The sequence below is a fragment of the Choloepus didactylus genome, chromosome 4 (assembly GCF_015220235.1).
Source record: "Choloepus didactylus isolate mChoDid1 chromosome 4, mChoDid1.pri, whole genome shotgun sequence".
NCBI lineage: Eukaryota > Metazoa > Chordata > Mammalia > Pilosa > Megalonychidae > Choloepus > Choloepus didactylus.
The window spans coordinates 153,299,939-153,326,064 of record NC_051310.1 but is presented as its reverse complement, the minus strand read 5'-3'; the positions used below and the strand labels follow the sequence as shown (position 1 = coordinate 153,326,064).

Genomic DNA, 26,126 nt, shown 5'->3' with positions numbered 1-26,126 from the left:
AGCAATCATATTTTATCATTCCAATAAGGATGGACATATGAAAATTCCACTAGGTGCTAAAGGCCAGTGAATTAAGGTTTAAGTAGATCAGTACTGGAAAGGTATTTAAAGCTGGGTACATTTCTAGCTAAAGTATCTGACCTCTAACTCTCAGAGTGAGGACTAAAAGACACTGAAAGAACTGATACATTTCCACTTTATTCTTCATTAGAACATGGAAGTACGGCACATCTTTGGCTCATGAATTTTGACTAATCCTCATTCCATATAGGATATTTCTTAGGGCAAGTTTCATGTCTTTATTACGAAGACTATAGATCAATGGATTAAAGAGAGGAGTCATTACTGAGTATACCAGTGTGATGATTTTCTGCATCAAAGCTGAGATTCCATATGTAGGACTCACATACATTACCATGACTGTCCCATAGAAAAGAGACACCACAACTAAGTGAGAACCACAGGTGGAGAAGGCCTTTTGCCGACCAGCTGCAGAAGGGATCTGAAAAACAGCTCTAAGCAGCAGGGTATAGGATCGAAGAATATACAAAACAGTGAAAGATAAGACAAGGGAGGTCTGAGTATAGAAAATAAATTCAGTAATAGGGGCTGGGGCACAGGACAGAGCCATCAGAGGGGCCATGTCACACAGGAAGTGATCAATGATATTGGGACCACAGAAGGGAAGTTGGGAGATGAAGAAGATGGGGATTGGGTAGCCAAGGAACCCAGTGAGCCAGCAGAGAGACATCAGCATGCTGCAGAGCCACCCCGTCATGATGGTGGGGTAGTGCAATGGGCGGCAGATGGCCAGGTACCGATCATATGCCATTACTGCAAGGAAGAGACATTCAGTGGTGCCCAGGGAAAAGAAGAAATAGAACTGGAGGAAGCAACCGTAAAATGAAATGGCTTTGGTCTTAGAGAGAATGTTGCCTAGCATGTTGGGAACGGTGGAGGAAACATACCAGATCTCAAGGAAGGCAAAGTTTCCCAGCAGAAGATACATAGGGGTGTGGAGTCGTGGATCCCATCTCACTGCACAGATGATAGCTCCATTCCCCAGCAGAGTTAGGACATAAACCACCAAAAGCAATGAGAAGAGGAAAAGCTGTATCTGCCAGCAACCAGGGAATCCCAGGAGAACAAACTCAGTCACAGTCTGTGTTGCTGACTTGTTCATGTGTGTTAAACCTATGAAGGAGAAAGATATGAACGTGACAATCTGTTTTGCTTCTTACTTATGTCAAGGACTTCATTGAGAAGGAGACTTGACCTATACAGGAAAATACATGAGATTGTTTGGAGATCACTTTGGAACAAATCTCACCTTATCCTGAATTGGCTGTGGCTCTAAATCTCAGTATTATTTTGGCAGAAGCCAATGCAGCTAGAATTTTTCACAACAATGGTACAACCAGAAGAATTTCTTTTTTTCCCTTTGATGCTTAAGAAGCCTTTTTCTGCTTCTGATTCCCCCCTACGTCCCCCAATATTGATTATGGGTCTTAATGGACAAACTCATGTGCTTTGTCTTATCTAGCCCACCTAGATAGAGGACAGCTGGTGTGAGTTGGGTTAATAAGCCTTTGGCAACAGAACAGAATTAGTTGGCTGATGCGTAGAGATAAAACTCACACCAAGTCACTGGCCTTTCAGAATAATCTAACCAGCTGAATTAATTGTCACAGATGTCACTATACCCAAGACTCAGGGCTTTTCTTAAATTTTCCTTTAAAGATTTTCTTTTTAAGTCTTATTCCAACCAGTTGAGTGACATGGAAAACCCAGCATATCAAGCATTTTTGCTCTAAAATAAGGCAAGAGAGGATATTTTTTTTTTCTAATGCCTCTATTTGCAAGTGTTTATTTTCATGTTTTTTCATATATTGTACAAAAAGAAACTATCCTACTTTTCAAATTCAGATCCTACCTAGATGAAATAAAGAAAATGATATTTTCAATACAAAGTTTTAGTTTATTTAGTGAGTCTTTTTGGGTGATGAAAATAAACAAAGGAAGTTTCTAAATGGATCTGAGAACAGTGTGATGGTTTTAGCTGGTAAAATTAATTTTGTTCTCTGAAAGGGAAGTGAGGAAATTTTCAAATATTTGGACATTATGATATTTTGAGTAGCAACAAATTTATATTTTTAAGAATTGAATAAATAAGATGCACGAATACTGTGCATTTAAACAACAGAGTAATCTTGTAATTAATTAATATTCAAAAAGCACTGAATTAAGAGTATTAGTGATAGTTTTAATACTGAGATCAGAGCTCTTGCCTCGTGCTTTGGAGGTCACCGGTCCTAACTTTCTCAGGAATGGGACAGAAAGAAGTTTGAAAAGTAAGTAAGAAGAGAGAATTTGAAGGGAGGATCATGTATGATCCTTGGGAATGAAGATCTAGACTCCACTATCACAATCCCCTGTTGGAGGTTGTTATAAAAAAGCATAGGAAAGGAATTTTCGAGTTGTCCAGTTCTCTAATCAATAATGAATTCAAAAGACATTTGTTGACTATCTTCCCTGAATAAGATGCTTAATAGATGATTCCCAGATTGTTGTTTATGAAGCACAAATTAATTATTTTTGCTGCCACAAGTCAGAAACAAGTCCAGGCCCATAGATTCAAACCAGGAACAGAATCATGATTTCTGTGCTTCCCGTCCTTTGTTCCAAGAAATGAGCAATGCCTGCTTAATGTGAATAATATTTCAGGACACTTGATTATATGCTAACTTAAAACCTCACTTTGTCTTTTCTACCACCATACTCTGTAGGAGATCTATTAACAATATTATTTTCCTGTGGCCTTTGGTGAGAGTGCAGATAAGTAATGGAATCATCCCTGGTGGGGATCTGAAAGGAAGAGGCCAAGTAATGGATTCTAAGAGTTTTGACCTTGATGGAATAAACTGACTCCACAGAGTTAGATGTAACACTCACACTTCGAAGCCTCCAAAACTGTTTTCTGGGAATAGATTATTAGAATGGGATAGTCATCATTTCATTCCATACACATATTGTTTTTCAAGTTTTGTGATTCATAAATTGCTATAGTGAGTTATGAAACCGGAGGACGAGCTCTTTCATATACTCCTTTCCACTACTAGAAACCAACCAACCATCCAATGAACCCATCAATCCACTTGCCCCATGAGTGACAGCTTAGTTAAATAGTCTCCTTCCAAATGCCCCTCACTTGACACACTGTGGTACATTCAGGTAGCTTGAGACAAGGACTACACCACCTTTTTACTTCTAGAAAGCCAGCTGGTTTCTGGAAAGATGATCCCCAATAATCATAAAATCATAGAATTGGAAGAAATGATACAGATGATCTATTCTAACTATCTGTTCTACAGATTAGGCTCAGAGAGAGGACATGACTTTTCTGAGGTCACCCAATAAACATGGGTCCTGTATTTACATGGAAAGTTTACACTGTACTACACATCCTCCCGAGTCTGTTTTCCTCCTTTTTAGGAAAAGTGACTACTCAGATTTATATAGGAAACAGCACTCTGAAGTATATCACAGTGGTGCTTGTAATATAGACAATCAGTCCTTTTCTCTTACACACAATGGCCTTGGAGAGAGGGATGGGCACGGTGGAGTTGAAGATGAGCTCAGCATCAAGCATCTTCTTCTCACTGGCCTCTGATGAAGAAAACCTCAGGTGAGGGCAGTATATGTGGTTTGTTGCCACTCCTTCATTTCTGGAGACTCCAAAGCCTTGTTTTCTAGGAGTTTGCTGAGATGCTTTACCATGCAAAGCAGTTTTAAATCTAGGTTTCCTCTCAGGGATTACTGTACAACCTCATGTTGCTCTCCAAGTGGTTTCAGCAGCTCTTCCAAGTTTCCCCTGGAGTGCATCCTTTTTCCACCCCCTGGGGCTCACCCAGATTTTAGTGGATTAGCTCCTAGGGTATGATAGATTTAAGGAAGCAGAGAAGCTGGGGGAAATACCAGGTAAATTTCAGGAGGCTTTCTACTGCAAAGAGATTGCACTTCATTAAGGAATCATCTTCTGTGGGGATCAGTGGCATAAATGAACACTGATCTGAGACATGTTTGTGAACAAATCTTTCCTCTCTAGCTTAAATGAAGTGCTACAACATGGAGAAGTAGGAAACTATATTCTGTTGATCACTTTATAATTAATTCCACTAAATTTTTCTGGACTCTTCCACTGAAATAGCCAAGTGATTTTACTAGGTAGAAACTGCCTTGAGTGACATGATAATGAAAAATTAATTGATGTCGAAAGAATTCCAGGATTGTCTATATGCAGAAACCTTTTATTTGACTAATTCAGTCAATGGAGAGTGTTTAAAAGTCCTGATGTTCAAAGTTTATACTAGTCAAATTAAATCAGAATCTCTGGATTAGGCCAAGGCATAAGTATTTTTTTACATTTCCTCAAGAGACCAGTGCTTCTCAAACTGTAATGTACATATGAATCATCTGATAAAACCTGCTAAAAGTACAGATTCTGATACAGTAGCTCTGGACCATTACCTGTGATTCTGGATTTATAACTAGCTTCCCAGAGATGCTGTAGCTATTGGCTCACAGGCCACACGTTGAGTAGCAAGATGCCACACACAGGTCAGAGGATGGGCTGATGCAGTAAGTAGCTAAGGTTGTTAGACTCAGGTGGCTGATATCAATTAGTCATAAAAGTTAATAGAGTCATATGTTATAGTCCACAATAAAAAAATGGAAAAAAAATGTTAATAGAGTCAATTTTAGGCAGGCAGTAGTGATGAGGCTCAAAGGTCCACCCTCTACCCTTTGAATCTGAAATAATTTCATATTGAAGTTGAATATAATAGTTATTTCCAGGAAAAAAATTATTCTGATAGTATTGGCTTTTGAATTAGTTTAATTGGTCCTAATTCCTAGCTGAAATTCTTGGATGGATAGAGGAATTGATAACTGAAAGGGAGCATTCTTAGCTCTTTTAAGCCAAAAAGTTGGCCACATACAAAGGATTAGGAATTAGTATGGCTTTGGAATACTGAAGAGTGATAATGGAAGCAAAAAGACAATGGAAGAATGCATTTAAAATTCTGATGGAAAGTGGTTTCCAATCTTGGATTCTATAAGCAGCTCAAACTATCAGTCAATTGTGATGGTAGAATAAAGACATTTCAGACATTCAAGGTCTTGACAAATTTACCTCCTAAGTACCCATTCTTAAGAAACTTCTGGAAGATGTGTCTCACTAAAATGAGGTTATAAACCACAAATAAGACATCATGGAATGCAGAAAACAGAAAATTCAAAATAGGAAAGAGCAAAGAGAATCTTCAGGGGAGCGATGAAAGGAAACCCTCGATGATATTTCTGCATTAGAAATGGATGGTAACTAGTCAAAATTGGAGCAGAAAGACTGAAGAGACTGATGGATTCAGGGCTGTCATTTCCAAGATACCAGCTGTCATCAAACCATCCTTTAAACTGAGACCAGAGTGCTCAAGTGATCATATCCCAGATTCTTATCTGTACATGGCTTCCCTGGACAACGGACTAATAAAGTTCCTACACCCTGTGCAAACCTTGTTGTCATCAGCTGAGGACACACATTGAACCCCACCAGTGTGTTCTGCCTTCATCTATAGCTGAGAGCTGGAGGTAGGTCATGAGGGGTCTAAAATCAGACTAGACACAGCAGTGTTTTTCTCTGATCATATTCCTCCTGGATGTTCAATGTCTGCCCCATACTGCAGCCCTGCGATATGACCTGAATGTAGCCGTCTCTGTGTTTCCCAGTTCTCTGACCAATGACTTCTCTGGAATGGAGGTCTTGGTAAACGTCCAGGGAAGCTGAAGTAGATCATGCCTCAGAGACTTTGTTTTGCTATCTTCTCTTGGGAACTTTTTATCTAATAGTGATATTCATTTTTTTTTATTCTTATGTAGTTAGATATGCCCTTGCTTCTCAGCTTTTATACATGCACACTTATATAATTTTTAAAAAAGAGATACATACTTAGGTGGTAAATTTTTTTTTTTATTTTTTATTTTTTGGCTTTTATAAAGGGGGTTTATTTGATTACACAGTTACAGTCTTAAGGCCATGAAGTGTCCAAGGTAACACATCAGCTATTGGGTACCTTCCCTGGAGGATGGCCAATGGTGTCCATAAAACCTCTGTTAGCTGGGAAGGCACGTGGGTGGCGTCTGCTCCAAAGTTGTGGTTTTAAAATGGCTTTTTCCCAGGACGTTCCTCTCTAGGATGCAGTTCCTCAAAAATGTCACTCTTAGTTGCACTTGGGATATTTGTCCTCTCTCAGCTTCTCCGGAGCAAGAGTCTGCTTTCAATGGCTGTCTTCAAACTGTCTCTCATCTGCAGCTTCTGTACTTTCTCCAAAGTGTCCCTCTTGGCTGTAGCTCCTTTTCAAAACATCACTTACAGCTGCCCTGAGTTCCCTCTGCCTGTCAGTTCATTTATATAGCTCCACTGATCAAGGCCCACCCTGAATGGGTGGGGCCACACCTCCATGGAAATATCTAATCAGAGTTATCACCTACAGTTGGGGTGGGGCACATTCCATGGAAACACTCAAAAGAATTCCAATGTAATCAGCACTAAAATGTCTGCCCCACAAGATTGCATCAAAGATAATGGCGTCTGGGGCACAAACATCCATGTGCAAATGTCCATTCATGTCTCTGCTCTCAGATCTTCCTTTAATGAGGTTGCAGGATCTTATGGCCCCCACATACTTAGCTTCTTGTGGGGAAGAAAGAAACCCCCAGAAAGGCTACACTATTTTGCCTCCTCATCAACAGTAAGTAGGTACATCCCTCTCTCCATGTTTTCTCCAGCACTTTTACCCCTATTTATATTTTTTCTTACAATAGAGATATATTCACATAACATACAATTACCCACAGTGTACAATCAGTTGTTCACGGTATCATCATATAGTTGTACATTTATCACCATTGTCAGCACTTGAACATAGTGATTACTATGAGAAAAAAAATTTTTTGGTAAATAGTAAAAAAGATAAGAAAAATAAAGTGTCATACAATACAATATATTAGTAAGGACAGAAAACACCACCACTACCAAGAATCCCAGTCCTTCCAGAATTCACATACCATGTAATTCGCCTATATAAAGTGTACAATTGAGTAGTTTTAAGAATATTCACAGAGTTGTATAATCATCACTATAATCAATTATAGAACATTTTTATCCCCACCCCTAGGCAACCACTAAGCTACTTTCCATCTCTATAGATTTGTCTATTCTGGACATTTCATAGAAATAGAATCATATAATATGTGGGATTTTGTGTCTGGCTTCTTTCACTTAGCATAATGTTTTCAAGCTTTTTCCTTGTTATAGCATGTATCAATATGTCACTCCTTTTTTATAGCTGAATAACATTCCATTGTATTGATGTACCATATTTATTTCTCCATTTATCAGTTGGTGAACATTTCTGTTGTTTTCACTTGGGGCCATTACAAATATAGCTGCTATGAACATTTGGTTGTTTTCATTTCTCTTGGATAGAGTCCTACAGTGGAATTGCTGGGTTATATGACAGCCCTATGTTTGTTCTTTTGAGGAACTACCAGACTGTTTCCCAAAGCAGCTGTACTACTTTTACATTATCACCAAGAATGTATGAAGGTTCCAGTTTGTCTACAATATGTCCAACATTTTTTATTTTCTGTCTTTTTTATTTTAGTCATTATAGTGGGTGTGAAATGGTATTTCATGTGGTTTTGATTTGCATTTCCCTTATGGCTAATGATGCTCAGCAACTTTTCATATGTTTATTTGCTCTTTATAAATCTTCTTTGGAGAAATGTCTATTGAGATCCTTTGCCCAATTTGTAATTGAGTTATTTGGTCTTTTTATTATTGAGTTATAGGAGATCTTTATATATTCTAGGTACAAGTCCCTTATCAGATATATGATTTATAAAATTGCCTCCCATTCTGTTGGCCTTTTTACTTTGTTGTTCATGTCCTTTAAAGCACAAAATTTTAAAATTTTGATAAAGTCCAATTTATCTATTTTTTTCTTTGATTGCTGTGCTTTTGGTGTCATATTTTAGAAACCATTACTTAATCCAAGGTCATGAAGATTTATGCATATTTTTCTTCTAAGACTTTTATAGTTTTCTTTCTTTCATTTAGGTCTTTAATCCATTTTGAGTTAATTTTTGTTTATGGTGTGAGGTAGGACCCCCTTCCAATTTGGGACTGAATCAAACTTAGACCCCACCTGCCTCCCCAGTTGGCAAGCAGTGCTTTGTTCTCTGCATCTAGATCTTAGTTCAAACATCTCCACCTCAGAGAGGCCTGCCCTGATCAGTCATCCAGAGTAGACACCTTCCCTTTCCAGCAGAGCACTCCTTGTTGGACCATTAGAAATGAGCTTATGTGTTGTCTGATGCTCCCCATTGACATGTAAGCTCCAGTGAGCACACGTCCACTGCCAGTGTTCCCTGCACTAGCACAGTGCCTGGCACTCAGCTGATGCTCTGGCTGTATTTGTTGAAAGCAGAAAAATTCTTTTTTTTTAAAGGAGCTATATTCCCAGCAGATTTTGCTAAAGCCTTATCAGTATTTCCAGCTTCATAGAGTTGGAAATTGGAAATCTGAGTGGGAAGGGATCCTCCAGTAACATCCCAAACAGGCAATCACTCAGCCCAGGCCCCAACAATCCAACTACCTCACAAAGCAGCCCCTTCCATCCTGGGCATCTCTTATGGTTGGAAAGTTCTTCCTGATGTTGAGCGAAGATCTGTTTCTCTATAACTTGCACTCATTATCCACTGCATTCCTATAGGTATACCTGAATAGGAGTTGAACCCCCACACATTGATAGTCCTTTAAATATTTGGAACCATCAGTTGTGTGTCTCTTAAATGCTTTCTGTGGGCCAAACACCTCAAATTCTTTCAGCTCTTTCTTCTGGAGCCGAGAAGGGCCCAACTCTGAGCCCCTAGTCACTGATATAGCCCTTTGGGGGTGGGGGTGGGCACAGGCTGCCAAAGAAAGCTAAGGCACAGCCACAGCTCAGAACTAATGACCCTCAGTCTCCTTGTTTGCTCCTCCCCATCTGGGCTGGTGAATTCCAAAATCTGAGGCAGAACTTTGAGGAAAGCACCAAGACCTCAACTAACTAGACCCCTTAAAGGCAGAGCTGAGTCTTTTTTTTTTTTTTTTAAATTAAATTCAGTTTTATTGAAATACATTCACACACCATACAATCATCCATCATATACAATCCACTGTCCACAGTATGATAACATAGTTATGCGTTCATCACCACAATCTATCTCTGAACATTTTCCTTACATCAGAAAGACTTAGGTGGTAAATTTGAACAAAAGCAAGGGAATGATTAACACATAAGTTACCCCTCTGGGGCATGGGAAGGGGATTAGTTGGGAATAGACTCACAGAGAGCTTCTAAAGTGCTGATGATATTCCACGTTTTTCTTCTTTAGTAAAGAAGGATACAGGAATTTAAAAATTTTATGTTCTTTAAACTTACATATACATTGTATAAACTTTTCTGTATGTATAGGACAGTTCATAATTTACAAAAGGACTTGTGATGTATTTGTTGTTACCTTAACAAGACCCTTCCTAGAATTTAAAGAAAAGTCTTGAATACCTATGAGAAGCAAACATTTTGAAACAATGTGTGTATAGCAACAGAGGAATAATTACATAAGTTATCGTCCAGTCATACAATAGGACATTATTCAACTGTGAAAAAGAATGAGGTTTACGTATTTGTATTGGCCTGTAAAGATGTCCACAAAATTTTAGGAGAATTAAAAAAGCTACAGAATAATCTGTATAACATAATCAATTTAACTAAAGTAAAACCATTATATGTGTATGCATTTGCATGCTCGTATATGCATAGAAATTTAGACTGCTTCAAAACATTTTACTTGTGGGAAGTGAGATTGCAGGGAGGGAGGGTGGGAATTTTTACCTTTATACTTTTATTTATTGTTTTCAATTTTATAAAAAGCGTGTTTTACTTTTGTAATAAAATACATATCACAATGTAGGTTAAAAAACAGATGCTTCTTAAAAAACCTAAACAATCACTTAATGGTTTTCTGACTAAAATTCTAGTGAGGGTTAATTCAAGAACTAGCTCATTCATCCAATTCTACTAAATGGTCTTTCACCCTGTTCTTAGGATGCATCAGACTCAGGCTAGTTGCTGGAGATAATAAGATAAGAAACCTGCTTCTGTCCTCAAAGGGCTCATAGTTTGGTAGAAGAGACATGGATACTTAATAGACCCACCTGAAAGAGTCTATAAGTACAGTGATTGGAATATGGATCTGGTGTTTTCTAGATGCATCAAGGAGGGGCACCTAGTCCAGCCTGGTATATTAGGGAGACTTTCAGGGGGAAGTGATGTCTGAGTTGAATAAGGGCAGGAAGGGTCTTGACTGGTATATAAGTAATCAGATGTTGTTGCTTTCCTGATGTGGCAAAAATTGGATTGTTGATTTCTCTCTCACAGAGAGGTTTTTTGTCAGGGAGGGCTCTACCAACTGCAGTTCACTGATGTGCTCAAGGCTTCACTGGCTGGTTATTGATGACTTCCTCCTTATTCCTGGATTCTGGTGACCCACTCCACACAGGCTTTCTTTTGGGGCTGCCTTATTTATCCAAGTAGTACTTTTGGATGGGGTCCCCTTTAAGATGGCTTAAGTTGGTTACTTTTCATGGGTGCTAACTAGGCCAAATGTGGGTATTCTATATTTTCTTAATTATTATTGGGAATTCAGTTTTTTTCCCCACTCGAGCCCATCTCCCCCAACTCTGCTCTCAAAGCCAGCTCCTGCTCAGCCTTTGTATGTTTCTTTTTTCAGGGGACAAGAACAAGCCCTCTGAGTGGTTCTCTTGATGTACTCCTCACTTTGTTTAGGAGACTCTCACACTAACAACTCTAATCAGAGAAATTCTCACTAATGGTCTCTATCAAACTTCTAGCTTCCTCTTGTAAATTGCTGCTGAGGGTGATGAGCTAAGAGTTATGAAACTGGCTTCCATTGTATGTCCAACATTGATGTGTGGGGTTTCTGTCAGAAATCTAGGCATATCATTATATCTTCTTCAAGAAATGACAGAAAATCATGTAAGCAAACAACCAATTTGATTCATGTCTCTTTCCAAGGTTGTGTGGACAGAGATTCACTTGAAAAAGGAAAAAAATCTTCCTGGAAGTAAATGTAAAGAACTTTAAGAGTTGTTTTTACCATTTGTTGGGGGCCTTTCTTTTTTCCCATGGGAACACATTTTTGAAACTACAAGGGAGTCAAAATATGATCAGATGCATGATGTTTTGCGTTGCACCAAAGAACTCTGATGATTATGAATAAAGTCAAGTCAGTTTTGATTGGAAGAAGGGATTATTTTACCACTTATGGAAAAAATAAAGTAATTGGTTTATGGAGAGCCTATTCATGAGCACTGAATAATTCTCATTCCACGAAGGACATGATGGACAGCATATTTCATGTCTTGGTTGCGTAGGCTATAGATGAGAGGTTTTAAGACTGGTGTCACTACAGAGTATATCAGTGTGATGATTTTCTGCAGAGCAACTGAATTGCCAGATGTGGGGCTTAGATACATCACCATGATGGTTCCACAGAACAGAGACACCACAACCAAGTGGGAGCCACAGGTAGAGAAGGCCTTTCTCCGACCAGCTGATGAAGGAACCTGAAGCACCACTCTGAGCACCAGGGCATAGGATCCAAGGCTATACAGAATGGTGAGAATGATGATAAGAGACCTCACACAATGGAATACATCCTCTATGATGGGGGTTGAGGCACAGGACAGGGCCATCAGTGGATCCACATCACACATGAAATGATCAATGATGTTGGGACCACAGAAGGGTAGTTGGGAAATGAAGAAAATGGGAACAGAATGTCCAGGGAAACCAGTGAGCCAACAAAGAGACACCAGAATTCCACAGAGCTGTCCAGTCACGATGGAGGGATAGTACAGTGGGCAACAGATGCCAAGGTTCCGATCATAAGCCATGACATAGAGGAAGAAGCATTGGATTGTACCCAGGGAAAAGAAGAAGTAGAATTGAGTGAAGCAGCCAGAGAAGGAGATGGTCTTGGCTTCAGAAAGAAAATTGACCAGCATGTTGGGGACAGTGCAGGTCATGTACCAGATCTCTAGGAAGGAGAAATTGGCCAGGAGCATGTACATTGGAGTATGGAGTTAGTGGTCCCACCTCACTGCACAAATGATGGCCATATTCCCAGTCAAAGTCAAGATGTACACCAACGAAATCATTGAGAAAAGGCTGACCTGTATTTTCAGGGACCAGGAAAGCCCAACAAGACAAACTGTGTCACAGTAGATATCCCTGACTTATTCATGGCCTGAGACTGTGGAGAGAAGAGAGATAGATAATGGCAATTTACTTTGCTGTTGAGGTATCCTGAAGCTTTTCTTGGGACAGAGACTGATTCAAGAAGGCAAATGCTTTGGATATTCTAAAACGAGGCTTGTACAAATTTCACTCTATTCTGAACGAGTCCTTTGGCCCTGATTCTTTGTAATCGTAGTTCTAAGCTATTTGAGTTTTCTGTGGCAGTGGACAAAATCAGTTATATTTCATCTTTTTTTAATAATATAGAATATAACATATATACATAGAAGTGATAACTTTCCAAGTGAAACTTAACAAGCAGACAGCAAATTGCAAACAATGTTATGGGTTACCGTTCCACAGTCTCAGTTATTTCCTTATTGTGAAGTATATATGCAAAAAAGGTAATATCTTTCAAAGTCTGATTTAACAAGTAGTTATATAGGAGATTTCCAAAAATGTTATGAGTTATAGTACCATAGTTTCAGTTATTTCCTTATTGTGAAATATAACATATAAAGAAGGTAATAACTTTCAAATTACTATTTAACAAGTAGCTATAGAACAAATTTCAAAGGATGCTTTGGGTTACCATTCCACCATTTCAGTTCTTTCCTTCTAGCTATTCTCATACCCTAGCAACAAGAAGAAGAAAATTATATAGAGATTCAGTATTCATAATCCTATGTTAAATTCCACCTTGTCTGTTACTATCTCTTCCACTAGTTTAATCACTTTTCCGATCTTCAGGGATGTCTAGGCAGTGACCACCCTAAGTTGTTCACATAATTTCATCTTTTTTTGATATAAAGACATTTTGAAATAGAGTAAAAAATTATTTATATTTTATGTAATTTTTTTCAGTGAAAGCTGTTCATATATAGCAAATAGCCAGTGCTATTTACTTCAAAGTGTGAGACACATACGCCATCATTTTCAAACAGACTTGAACTGGAGGCTTTTTACAGGTTTGAACAATTTGTGCTTTCACATTATTTCAGATTTTTTCTTTCTCAAAGCTGTTTACATTAGGGGGATTTATATTCCACTTAATTTTCTTTAGTGATATCAGAAGAAAATCATCAAGGATATTCAGATATTAAAATTCTTATATATTTTGTTTTCAATTTTCATTTAAAGACATTTAAATTGTACTACAACTCATTTACAATTTGGCATTTATTCCTTTATTTTTGACAATGAATAAAAGTCATTATTATTCAGTCCCTAAAGTCTGGTTATTAATGTTGCATGCTAATTTATCATCCTTCCTACACATTTCAAAAGATGTGTCATTAAAGTGAATATAACTTATGTGGTATATTGGAGAAGAAATTACAATCACCAAGAGATTCTATTTTAAAGCTCTTGTTATTGCTGCTGCCACAATTTTCCCTTAAAACTCATTATTTGGAAAATTTTGCTTTAGTCCACTTAAAATATAGTCCCCAAATGATCAAAATAACAGAATACAAGAGAATCAAAGACATTGTTTCAAAAAACCATTTTTCACCCACATTTCAAAATTTGCCATTGTTCCCTTTAGAATACCATCACCAAAGAAGGTATCTTTTCAGGAATCATATACAACTAGAGAAAAGAGCACAATGATAGCTTTAACAAATTGGAATCTCCAGAAAATTTGTGACAAGACAATTTTAACTATTTTGATTGATATGGGAAAATTTGCCTAAAAATACTTTGTTATGGAAGTGATGTATTTAGGGAGAAGATTTAATTTAATAGTTATTGTATTGGAGAGGAAGGGTATATAAATAACAGTATATGCTGAATACAAACTGAATACAAATTGAATATAACCTGTTTTTTGGAAAGATTATATTAAATAAGATAAATATGTGTAGAATGAGGTTGCTGTTACAGCTCACCAAATTAGTCATGTATAAAGTGAAGTATGAGTCTATTCATCTATAAGCAAATATAATCTTTCTACTGAGCTGTTTATGTCAAAGCAGGTTACAGACTAGTAGACAGGAAACAAAGAAAAGAAGGAAACTGAAAGATTGGATTCACTTTTTTTTATTTTTTGAGTGTTTTTTGAGTGTTTTGGTTACAGTGTTTCTCTAATGTCTAGAAGGAGCAGAATATAGTAGGTGCTCAATAAAGACTTGTTGAATGAAAGAATGACTACTATTTTATGAGATATGTATATGCTTACATATCACTTGTGTAATCATGAAATGTTTAGTCTGTGCCTGTTTGGAAGATTTTTAACCATAAAGAGGCAGGGGATAAAAGGTTTTGTTACTGAATTCTGAATTCTTTAGATTTGTATCCATTAGGCATTGAAATTCAATTCTTTATTCACTTTTTAAAATAATGGATTGTCTTTAAGAAAGACAATCCATTAAGAAATGTTTTGAATATACCAGTGCCTTGAGTACACCAATGACCTGGGATAACTGCTTTTCTTCTACTTTTGACTCCTATCCCTAAGTAATAAAACTAACACGGTGTAAGATATCACAAATTTAATGTCCTCATCTCACCGTCTACTGGAGTTACTGATGTTGAAATTGTAATTGTCACATTTGAAATGTATCATGAATTGATTATGGTTTAGCTCTGCCAGATTAATTGAGGAATAAAACAGTGAAGGACTCCACTAAAAATAATTCTTTAAAGTGTGCATTGGTGAAATAGCAGCAGAAAGTCGACTCTTCTTTAATTGATCCTTTATATATGGACAGTGTTCCACTTGGTGTCATGTAGAAAACTTGATGCTCATTCTGTACTTGCTTTTGGTGAATGGCTCCCTTCTCCATTTACTAATCCATTTAACATTTGCTAAAGCCATAAACTTGAAAGTCATTCAAGTCACCTTCTAATTCTATCACTTTCCATACGCAATCAACAAATCCTGTTGATTTACTCTCCCAAATGTTCCTCAAGTCTGTGTAGAGCTCATAAGGGATCAAAGTAAATTCTTTCCTTAAAAAAAAAAAAAAAAAAAAAAGGACTGCTCTTTTGGAAGAATTGAGAATGTAGTTGTAGGAGGAAAGCATATGGTTTTGTGAGGAAGAAAGAGAATACCCACTCTGTCAATCTGTGGGGTAACATACCAGAGCCTATTCAGGTTCACAACTGATTGATTCAATCCAGCAACACTTAGCATTCCTGTTATATCATATATTAAAGGAAAAGAAGTAATGAAGTCAAATCAATTTGGATTCAGACACTGTATGACATACTGTGTACCTATGGACAAGTTAACACTTACCCTGCAGAGCTCTGGTGAAAACAATATTGAATACATATGCTTAAGCCAATGCCTGCTATATACTAGGACCTAAAAAAAAATTATAGCTGTTATTGTTAATAATACTAGTACTAACAGTATTACGAATTACATAGTAAGTATGTATTATGAATTCATAGTATTATGAATTACCTAGTAACTAGGATAATAATATTTAGCACAATCACTTTTAAACTTAAATGAAAAATAATGAATTTAAGTGAACCTAACAGACCAAATGAAAAGGTCCACTGTATCACACAGCAAAGCTATGGACAGCTGACTCTCTGATTGCTCAGATTTATTTTACCAATCTTGTGTTATATTGTGGCACTTAAAGACATACAGCTATATCAGATATAAAGGAAGAAGATTTAAAAGCACAGTCATGTTCACAATTCAAGATGAAGGAAATAAATGATTAAAGGAAGGACATTACCTGGGATGTGCATAAAGGTAAATTGGAATAAGTTGTATTTAACTGGGACATTGTAGAAAGTGAGTTATTGTTCACCACACCAAAGACTCTTCTAATACCAAAGTATGTAATTTATCTTATTTGTGAATAATGAAACATATCTTTGTGAATTATTAGGCAAGACAGTTTAAGGGATTGCTAAGCTGAGGGATATCTGGGTAGCAGAGCACTGGAGTGAGCAGCTCATTATAGCATAACTTGTTATATTTTTGGAGATATTGCTGATGAAACACAAAACCCACAAAAGAATATAAAATATATCATTATTAAAAATGTTCCACAGGACCTGACATCCACGTGTGAATGCCTTAGAAAAATCCAGTGGAGGTGAGATAGGGAGAAAAGTTACTTACCCTTCATGATAGGGCTAAATGTGTGCAGACCAGGAAACAGAGTCTGTATCTCTTAATTAATGGCTCTTCCTTACGTGGAATCAAAACCTGAGGATCTGAATCCTGAGAGTCCTAGAATATACAAGGCCAACTGCAGATACTCTTTCCTGCTTTCCTGAGGAGCTCAAAGACAACAGTTATAACAACAGAATACTTCTCTTGTGGATAGAAGCACAGCCCTATAATCAGCCCTTGTGGTGTGGGCCTCAATCGACAGGTTGGTATTTTCATCAAGGGCCACATAATAGACCTCAGTCACCCCTAGACATCCAGACCTTTCACCTCTCTGCCCAGCCAAGAAAGTTTCTGGGGTGAGCATTATATATTAGTTACTTTTGCTGCAGAGAAATTGAAAGCACTGGAGTATGAATGAACCTCATGAGGAAATTTCAAAAAGGGATATAGATGAAGGAAGGTTAAGGGAGTATTTGTTGAGACTCTCAAGGGGCACAATTAAAGTTGCATTTTAGAGATTATTGTGACATCTTCAGTCCCCATTGGGCTGCTTTGTAACTCTCTCAAGAGTCCTTGGTGTCGCATCCTTTCTTCTACCCCAGTATTCCTAGAGTTTAGGGTAAATTGGGCCCCAGAGAGAAGGCAGAAAGAATGTCTTAAAAAGGCAATGGTGAAATGTTTATGTGGATATCCATAGAACTTCTTTCTGTTTTCAGGAAAAGGTTTTTCACTAGGAAGTATAGAAAATGTTTGAAATGTATGTTGTTTATACTTTCTGGGAGTGTTTTCTCCATGGTATTGACATTTCTAAATTTTTGCTGATAGACCTATCTGTTTTCTAATTTCGCTATCTGTTCTTTGTTCCTTTATTACTTTTTTCTTGTTTTCTTTTTGATTATTCAAGTATTTTTATTCATAGGTTTGATAAAGTCTATTAAATAGATTTTAAGTTATACACTCTGGAGTAATTCTTTAGGTGCATCCTTGCATCCTTGATTTATTATAGTTGGTATCTCAAATTAGTGCTTCTACCACATCCCAAACATTGCACTAGTCTAATAGTAGTTTAAATCCCTTTACTCAAATATTTTACTTCTACACGTTATAAATTCCACAAGAAGCTTTATGTTTACTACATGTTTATCCTTTTCAGGGTTCTTCATTCCTTGTTACATTTAGACTTTCATCTGAAATAATTCTTTTTAGTCTTAAGAATTTTCTTTAGTATTTTATGTAGTACTGGTCTATCTATCCATCCATCCATTCATCCATCCATCCATTTTCTGAACATTTGAGGGCAGTTTGTGCAATATCATAATCCCTGAACACATAATATTTCCATGTACATTACCCGCAAACAAGGATATTCACTTATGTAATCACCTTAAGAGCAGTTTTCAGGTTCAAGAAATTTAACATTGATAATAATGTCCATGTGCTCCTTTTCTCTTCTCTTGTTAGATCCCATCCAGGATCATGTATTGCATTTAATTATCATTATCTCTTTAGTTAATCATTTTTTAAAAATTGTGGAAACATATATACAACATAAATCTTCCAATCCCACCCCCTCGCAAGCATAACCACTCAGTGGGATTAATCACATTCACAATGTTGCAGTGCCCTCACCACAATGCATTACTAGAAATTTCCCTTCACACCAGACAGAAACACTCAGTTTGCATTAACTCCCCTTGCCCTTGCTCCCCATCCCTGGTAACATGTATTCTACTTTCTGTCTCGGTGAGTTTGCATATTGTCTGATGTTTTCTTTGTGGTTATCATGGGTCTGAGATTTAACATCCTAAATCTTTAGCAATCTCATTTGCTTTGATACCAATTGAACAACTTCAATAGCATACCCCTCTGTTCCACATCTTTATGTGGTTCTTGTCACAAATTTATCCATTTTGAGCCCCAAACTATTGATTTACCATTACATTTTATGCATTTGCCTTTCAGATCCTTTAGGAAGTAAAACATGGAGTTGCAAGTCAAAACTACAAAAGTAAGGGTGGGGGGGGGGCAGATAGGACATCACAAAATCCTACTGCTTATAAGTAACCTTTTTCTTGATTTAAGGCTCACCCTGTCACTGAGGCTTCTCACCCTGCCATCTTGATAAGGCATCAGAATTTATTTGCCTGAAATATCTTTTGTTTTGTCTTTGTTTTTGAAGGTTTTGTTCACTGTGTGTAAAATCTAGGTTGGCAGGTTTTTCTTTTAGCACTTTAAAGATGTCAAACCATTCTCTTCTGATTTTCATAGTGCCTGTTAAATCCAAGAAGAACAGATAAGCTGTTATGGGTAAATTTAATGTTCTGGGAATGCCCAGGAATGACTATGGTCTGTTAATTTCTGATGGGTATAGTAGGACCAAGTTCACAGAAATGTTGCTATATTAGGTTACTTTCTTGGGGTAGAGTAAGAAAATGTTGGAAGTAAAGTAGTTATCTTAGGTTAGTTGTCTTTTTCTTACTCCCTTGTTATGGTCTCTTTGAAATGTTCTTCTACTGTATGTTTTTTTTTTGTCAATTTTTTTGTCAATTTTTTTTATTTTTCATACAGTTGATTTAGGAAAAAAAAAAGTTTAAGAAAAAAAAAAGGAAAAAAATATGTAGAGCCCCCTTGAGGAGCCTGTGGAGAATGCAGGGGTATAGGCCTGCCCTACCTCGATGGTTGCTAACATGCCCACAGACATAGGGGACTGGTGGTTTGATGGACTGAGCCCTCTACCACGGAATTTGCCCTTGGGAAGACTGTTGCTGCAAAGGAGAGGCTACGCCTCCCTATAATTGTGCCTAAGAGCCTCCTCCCAAATGCCTCTTTGTTGCTCAGATGTGGCCCTCTCTCTCTAGCTAAGCCAACTTGAAAGGTGAAATCACTGCCCTCTCCCCTATGTGGGATCAGACACCCAGGGGAGTGAATCTCCCTGGCAACGTGAAATATGACTCCTGGGGAAGAATGTAGACCTGGCATCGTGGGATGGAGAACATCTACTTGACCAAAAGGGGGATGTGAAAGGAAAGGAAATAAGCTTCAGTGGCAGAGAGATTCCAAAAGGAGCCGAGAGGTCACTCTGGCGGGCACTCTTACGCACAATTTAGACAACCCTTTTTAGGTTCTAATGAATTGGGGTAGCTGGTAGTGGATACCTGAAACTATCAAACTACACCCAGAACCCATGAATCTTGAAGACAATTGTATAAAAATTTGGCTTATGAGGGGGGACAGCGGGATTGGGGAGGGCCATAGGGATCACACTCCCGTTTGTCTAGTTTGTGGATGGATGAGTGGAAAGGTGGGGGAAGGAAACAAACAAACAAACAAACAGACAAGGGTGTCTCGTGTTCTTTTTTACTTTAGTTGCTCCTTTTCACTTTCATTATTATTCTGGTTATTTGTGTGTGTGTGGTAATGAGGGTGTCGGGGATTGATTTTGGTAATGAATGTACAACTATGTAATGGTACTGTGAACAATCAAATGTACGATTTGTTTTGTATGACTGCGTGGTATGTGAATATATCTCAATAAAATGAATTAAAAAAAAAGGTAATACATTAAAGCACATTTATATCTGCTTGGTGTCAGCATGTAGGCAACAAAATTGCATTATGCCCAGAGAATGCTTTCTATTATGTGCAGTAACATCTATATTATACATCAAAGTGGTGATGGGCATTCTTGTGGTGTTATGTGCAACATCAACACCCTGGGAAAATGGACTCTTTCTGAGTCCCTTAAGCTGAAAAATTTATTTGTCAATAATATAAATGCACCTAATGTAGGTATGTCCAAGATTTATCCCCGTTTCTTTTATACATAGGAAATTTTGAGCAACTTCATTTATTACAAATGAGTTGTTTTAGGGTAAGAATGAGCTACTTGGTGTTGTTAATTATAGGGTGCCTTGGCATCTAAAAAGAGCCATGTGTGGTAAGGGAGAGAGAATGTGCCAGAAACCCGTCACATTCCTAATCATGTCCATAATTCATAGTTTTTGTAATAAAACAAAACAAACAAACAAAAAAGTTATTTTAAGTTCCTGTTATTACTTCTTTGAAGGTAATATGCCTGCTCCTCCAGCTGATTTTAAGATTTTCTCTTTGATTTTGATTTTAAAGAATTTGAGTATGATATGCTTTCATGTGATTTGGTTTTTATTTAGCTTGCTTGGAATTAGCTGAGCTCTTTGCATATGTGACAATCTCTTTCATCAGTTCTGGAAAATTCCATTCTTTCCCATAAGTTCTCTCCTCTTTTTCTGGTGCTTCAATTGTAGGTATATAATGTGTGTTCCACATGTCCATTACACTATGTTCTGTATTTTATCCGTTATTTTTTCTCACTCTGTCGCAGTTTGGATATCTTTTCTTGATCTTTTGGGCTCAGTGATCCTGACTTCTGCTCTATTTAGTCAGATATTAAACCTATTCAATGAGTTTAATTTCAGATATTATATTTCACAATTCCAGAATTTTCGTTTCATTCTGTTTTACAGATTTTGATTTACTGGTTATATTTTCCATCTTTGATCCATTTTGTCCATCTTTTTCTTTGTTTTCTTCTACATATTAATCATAATTATTTAAAGTACTTACCTGCTAACTTCAATAATTGGCTCAAAGGTAGGTGTGCTTCTATTGTCTTTTTCTTGTGATTTTTCTGTCTCTTTGCGTTACAGCAATTATTTTATTGTATGCTGGATATTGTGCATGAAAAACCAGAAAGGCTTGAGATGGTATGTTCCATCAGAGAAGGTTTACCCTTTCCTGTTTTAAGCTGATAGGTGAAGGGTCAATCGCAATCCAGTCAGGGGTTGAGCTGGGCTGGGGCTGGGTTTCAGTTTTAGTAAATTTAAGTCCACCTCTGATTTAGACTTATTCCTCAGGTGTGGTCTACCAAGGTTTTGACTGAATGTCTGGTGGATCTCTGACTCCTTAGCACTGAAAGACTGAGGAAGATTTTTTTCTATCCTTTGGAGGTTTTGAGCTTATTTCTCTTGGCTTTCTGCTGCCCGAGCTTCAAAATCTGGAAAATGTGTGAAGTGGAGATTGGGTTGTATGATTGAGGCAGGCCCCCTCCCTATATTGGAATTTGGTCTCCAAAACACTGCAGTGTTACAGATGGTTTTCAATATGCCCTTTAGAAGCCCTTGGTCCAGTTTCTGAGCTTCCTAGGATTCAGCAAATGTTTTTTTTTTCATTGTTGTTATTGTTCTTTATTTTAGTGGGGGGGAAAGGGACTGTGGTGGTTTGGAGCTGTATGTATCCCAGAAAAACATGTTCTTAAACTTAATCCATTCCTGTGGGTGTGAACTCACTATACCTAGACATTTTGATGAAGCTACTTTGGTTAAGGTGTGACCCACCTCAGTCAGGATGGGTCTTAATCCTATTATTGGAGTCCTTTATAAGTGGAATGAAATTCAGACACAGAGAAAGCCACAGAGAGAAGAACCAGAATCTGAACATCGACAGAATTCAGAAGAGAAGGGAGAGATCCAGATACTGCCATGTGCCTTGCCATGTGACAAAATAAGAAAAAATGGTCCCCAGCAGTCAGCCCCAGCATGCCAGTCTTAGGGAAAAAAACATTGCCTTGATGACACCTTGATTTGGACTTTCTTTTAGCCTCAAAACCATGAAGAAATAAATATCCATTGTTTAACTTGACCCATTTCATGGTATTTGCTTGAGCAGCCTAGGAAGCTAAAACAGGGCCCAACAATATTTGGAACTTCTCAATTTTCCAATATGTCTTGCCAACTTTGTTCAACTGGCAATGGCCTTGTCACTTCTTTTTTTTCTGTCAACAGAGTCCATTTGCATAGCCAACTCTGATCTATAGTTCACTACCAGAGTCAGCAATTGCCCGTAAGGAAGAAAGTGGCTGGCACTCATCAGATCATCTTGAATGGGTTCCCCACCCTAGGATTTCCAATTTATTTAACACTCATCACTTCTAGAGCTCACCAATGTCTTTACAAATATGATGATTCAAATTTTTATGGATTTTGTGGTTGTTGTAGTGGGATTGGTGGGCTGCTGTCATTCTAATCAGAGGGAGAGATTCTAATTCCTGCTTAAAAAAATTAAGAAATAAGGTGTTACAGCCAACTCCTCACCATCTGATTCCTCCTCTGCAGCTTTCCATCATAAGATGGGTGTGTACCCTTCCAGTTAATTTAAAATACTCTATAATTTTGTTAGCACCCGTGGGATTGGGAGTGTGTGTGTGTGTGTGTGTGTGTGTGTGTGTGTGTGTGTCTGTCTGTCTGTCTGTCTGTCTGTCTATGCATGAAGAGAGTCAAAGAGAAGGGTATGACAGAGCCTTATTGGAAAGATAAATACATTTTGAACCAAAAAGAGAATATATTGCAGGCAGTATACTGGGGACATGTAGTAAATGGTATGTATAAAAGAGGTGTGTATAGAACAGGATAAAAATCCCTTTTAGAGGAACTGGGAGAAAAGCTAGAACATTATTCTTAAAAAGGAAACTTCCTCATATGGATTTTGTAGAAAATATTTTGAAAATGGAAATAAGAAACAATCACTCATAATCTCTCTACACAAATCAGCTACACATTTTAACATTTTTATACATTTCCTTCAAGACATTTTTTTCTGTATATATTTTCAATTTTTTATATTTTGGGAGGATGGAGGTATCATGGCTGCAATAATTCTGTATATAGTGGTGTCACCTCAAACAGACATTTAATTTACACAAATTCAGGTATATATATTTGACAGGGAGAGAGAGACAGTGCTTATTGTGGGTGATCTGTACACAACTCCACTAAATAAGAGGCAGCTGAATAGCATAGAGGCTAAGTGTGCAGCTTTAGAGTTGGACTATCTGAGTTTGAAACTTAGCTCCACTATTTACGAGCTGACTGATCTTAGGAAGTTTTAAAATCTATGCCTCAGTTTTCTCATCTATAAAGCAGAGATGATGATTTTCATAGAACATCCTTCTCTTCATTGTTGCAAGGATCAAATAAGTTAGTTAGAATAAAGCACAACATGGGGCACATATAAGCACTCAACAAATGTTTATTATTATTTTAATAATATGCCTTGGAGTGAGTTGTGAGATGAAAAATGTTAATCCGTTGTTCCCTTGGTCTAAGTCATTTCTTGACACTTCTTACAGTTTAGAAATATCTTTGAATTGAACGTGATTGGACGTATAAAGTTACACATGAATACTACACGTGGGTGACTAAAGGTATTTTTAAGGATAATTTTGACCATACACAATTTTCATATTATATATTTAATTCTGATCCCAACCCCTGAGTAAAATGCTATTCCATATTCACAATATTGTATCATGCTCTCGTCACTCAATGTTAGAATACAGGCATTTTCCCATGTTAGCAGATCCTTTCCAAAAATTTCATTTTATTCATGGCTGTAAAATTTATTTGTGCAATGAACCTAGCAATTGAAATTGTTTAACAATATTGTGATTCTACGTAATAGCTCGAACATGATCGTTCATGGTTTCCTTTCCCTTTGATAATTTCCTTATGCTAGCTTTTTAGTAGTAGATAATTTCCTTACGCTAGATTTTTAGTAGTAGAATTCATTTTTAAGGCTGTTGATTCGTATTCCCAATTTGTTTTCCAAAATAATTTTATAATTTATAGTTTTCAAAACAATTTATGAGAATAACTATTTTGGCCCACATGGGTATTATCATAAAGAAAAATAACACTCTGTTTATTTGTCATTTAAAAATAATTATCCCATTTTTTGGTGTCCATTTTTTGTTTTAATTCGGATTCTATTTATTACTAGTGAAATTTTCCTATATTTCTTTGCTGGGAAAATTGGGTTGGGGTTGGGGAGAGGAGATAAACAGACCTGGTCCTTAACTCAGGACTGGAAGCTGCAGGGAGCAGAAGATGGCTTAGTGCTGAAGGCAGAGCAAGAAAAGAAGAGTCTTTAGAAGTTCTCACCCAGGCTGCAGGTTAGTATTACTTTGGACCTTTCACAACAGGTCAGTCGACAGGTCACACACATTACCAACTCAAAAACAATCTCTGGGGTGGGGCCTGAGCATCAGCTTTTAAAAATGTTCCTCAGGTGATTTTAATATGCAGCCAAGACTAAAATCCATCAGATCAAGGGCATATGAAGGTATTTTAGTCACCTAAAAACTGTTTATGTGCCCCTTGTCTCATTTCTTTTTTAAATGGTTGTGTAGTAGGCCAATGTATGGAGATAATGAGTAATTTATTTAAGCAGTTTCCCATTAATGGATATTGAGCTTTTTGTCCTAATTTTTTGCAGTTGCAAACAGTGTTGCCATGCATGTTTTTGTACATACATCATTTAACACATGTAGCAGAGTATCTGTAGAATAAATATCCTAGAAGAGGAATTTGCTATATCAAAGGATATATGCACTTGTATATTTTGATCGATTTTGCCAAATTTCTTTCCATAGGGGTTATGCCAATCACACTTAAAAACAAGCAGTTTGTTCATTTTCTGCCCTCTCGATTTCTGAGGTCCATGAAGGCAAAGCCTCTACTTATTTATCATCATAACTCCAGTGCCAGCTCTGAGCCTGGGATGATGTAGGTTTCCAATAAATGTTCAGTGAATGCATAAATGAAGAAACAAACGATGAGGATAATGATAACTATCGTGAAAAGCAGTAGTTATAATTTTATTTTAGTTAATTTATTTGCTTGCATTCCTGGAGCAGGGAGGCATTACCCACACTCTCTCCAGAGCTTAAGAGCATGAGTTTGAGTTTTGTTTTGTTTTTTCCTTGCCACTTCTGGAACACATATTTCTTTGTTATATCTAACACAATAGGTGAATTTGTGGAGAGCCGTTTTTAGCCATTTTCCGGGTTAGGGCCTAGTGGGCATTCTGCAGCCTGCTCCTGGAGTGCGCCCCTCCCATCGGGTGAGCGGGGCGGCGCTCGCGTCCTGTTTCAGCCTGCTCCTAGAGTACACCCCTCCCATCGAGTGAGCCGAGATGGCGCTCGAGCCCTGCTTCCGCATTATGGCGCTAGAAGCAGCAGTCGCTGCTAGCCTATTGTACACGCTTACGTGGTGTTTGTTTGTTGGTTATGATCATTGTATATAAGAAAGTTTCCGGGCAGAGCTCGGGGAGACAGCCCACAAGGAGCCGTACCTGACGGCCGCATCGAGGCTGTTCCCCCGCGAGGCACTCTGCCACGCGTGGTAATCTGTAACAGAGAATGGTTGTCTAGCTTCAGTAAAAGAATTGCTCTCACAACCACCGTGTGGCTCGAGTCGTGACTTTCCAGCCAGATCAGTTTGCGCGGTTTGCATCCCCCTCTCTCCCCTTATCTCTCTGGTCCCCATCGCCGGCCGACCGAGGACTCGAGGCGGGGCGGAGAGGCGCCGGACATGAATTATCTTTATAACTAAGTTTTAGATATTTATTTTACTTTATACACTTCTAATTTTATGACATTGAGACTCTGTATGATTATAAATATATTTATCCAGATGGCTGAAACATAATTGAAGAAAAGTTTTTATTTCATTTGAAACTAGTGAGTACTTGTATCTGTAAGTTTCCTTTATATAATATAGATACATAAATTGAATCTAATAGCTAAT

At 37.6% G+C, this 26,126-nt stretch overlaps 1 protein-coding gene and 1 pseudogene across 2 annotated transcripts; both read right to left on the bottom strand.

Annotated features, from left to right (window-relative positions):
- Positions 1-238: 238 nt before the first annotated feature.
- LOC119532221 (olfactory receptor 11H4-like) lies at positions 239-5,435 on the bottom strand. Of its 2 annotated transcripts, XM_037834421.1 has the most exons (2): positions 5,406-5,435; positions 239-1,162 (listed from the first exon to the last, which is right to left on the bottom strand). In XM_037834421.1, the coding sequence occupies exons 1-2, from the start codon at positions 5,433-5,435 to the stop codon at positions 239-241; spliced, it is 954 nt and encodes a 317-aa protein (XP_037690349.1). The 2 variants fall into 2 exon arrangements, with proteins under 2 accessions (XP_037690349.1, XP_037690350.1); XM_037834422.1 differs by lacking the exon at positions 5,406-5,435 and having other exon boundaries at positions 239-1,207.
- A 6,050-nt stretch (positions 5,436-11,485) lies between these two features.
- On the bottom strand, positions 11,486-12,429 carry LOC119532216 (annotated as a pseudogene).
- Between the last annotated feature and the right edge of the window lie 13,697 nt (positions 12,430-26,126).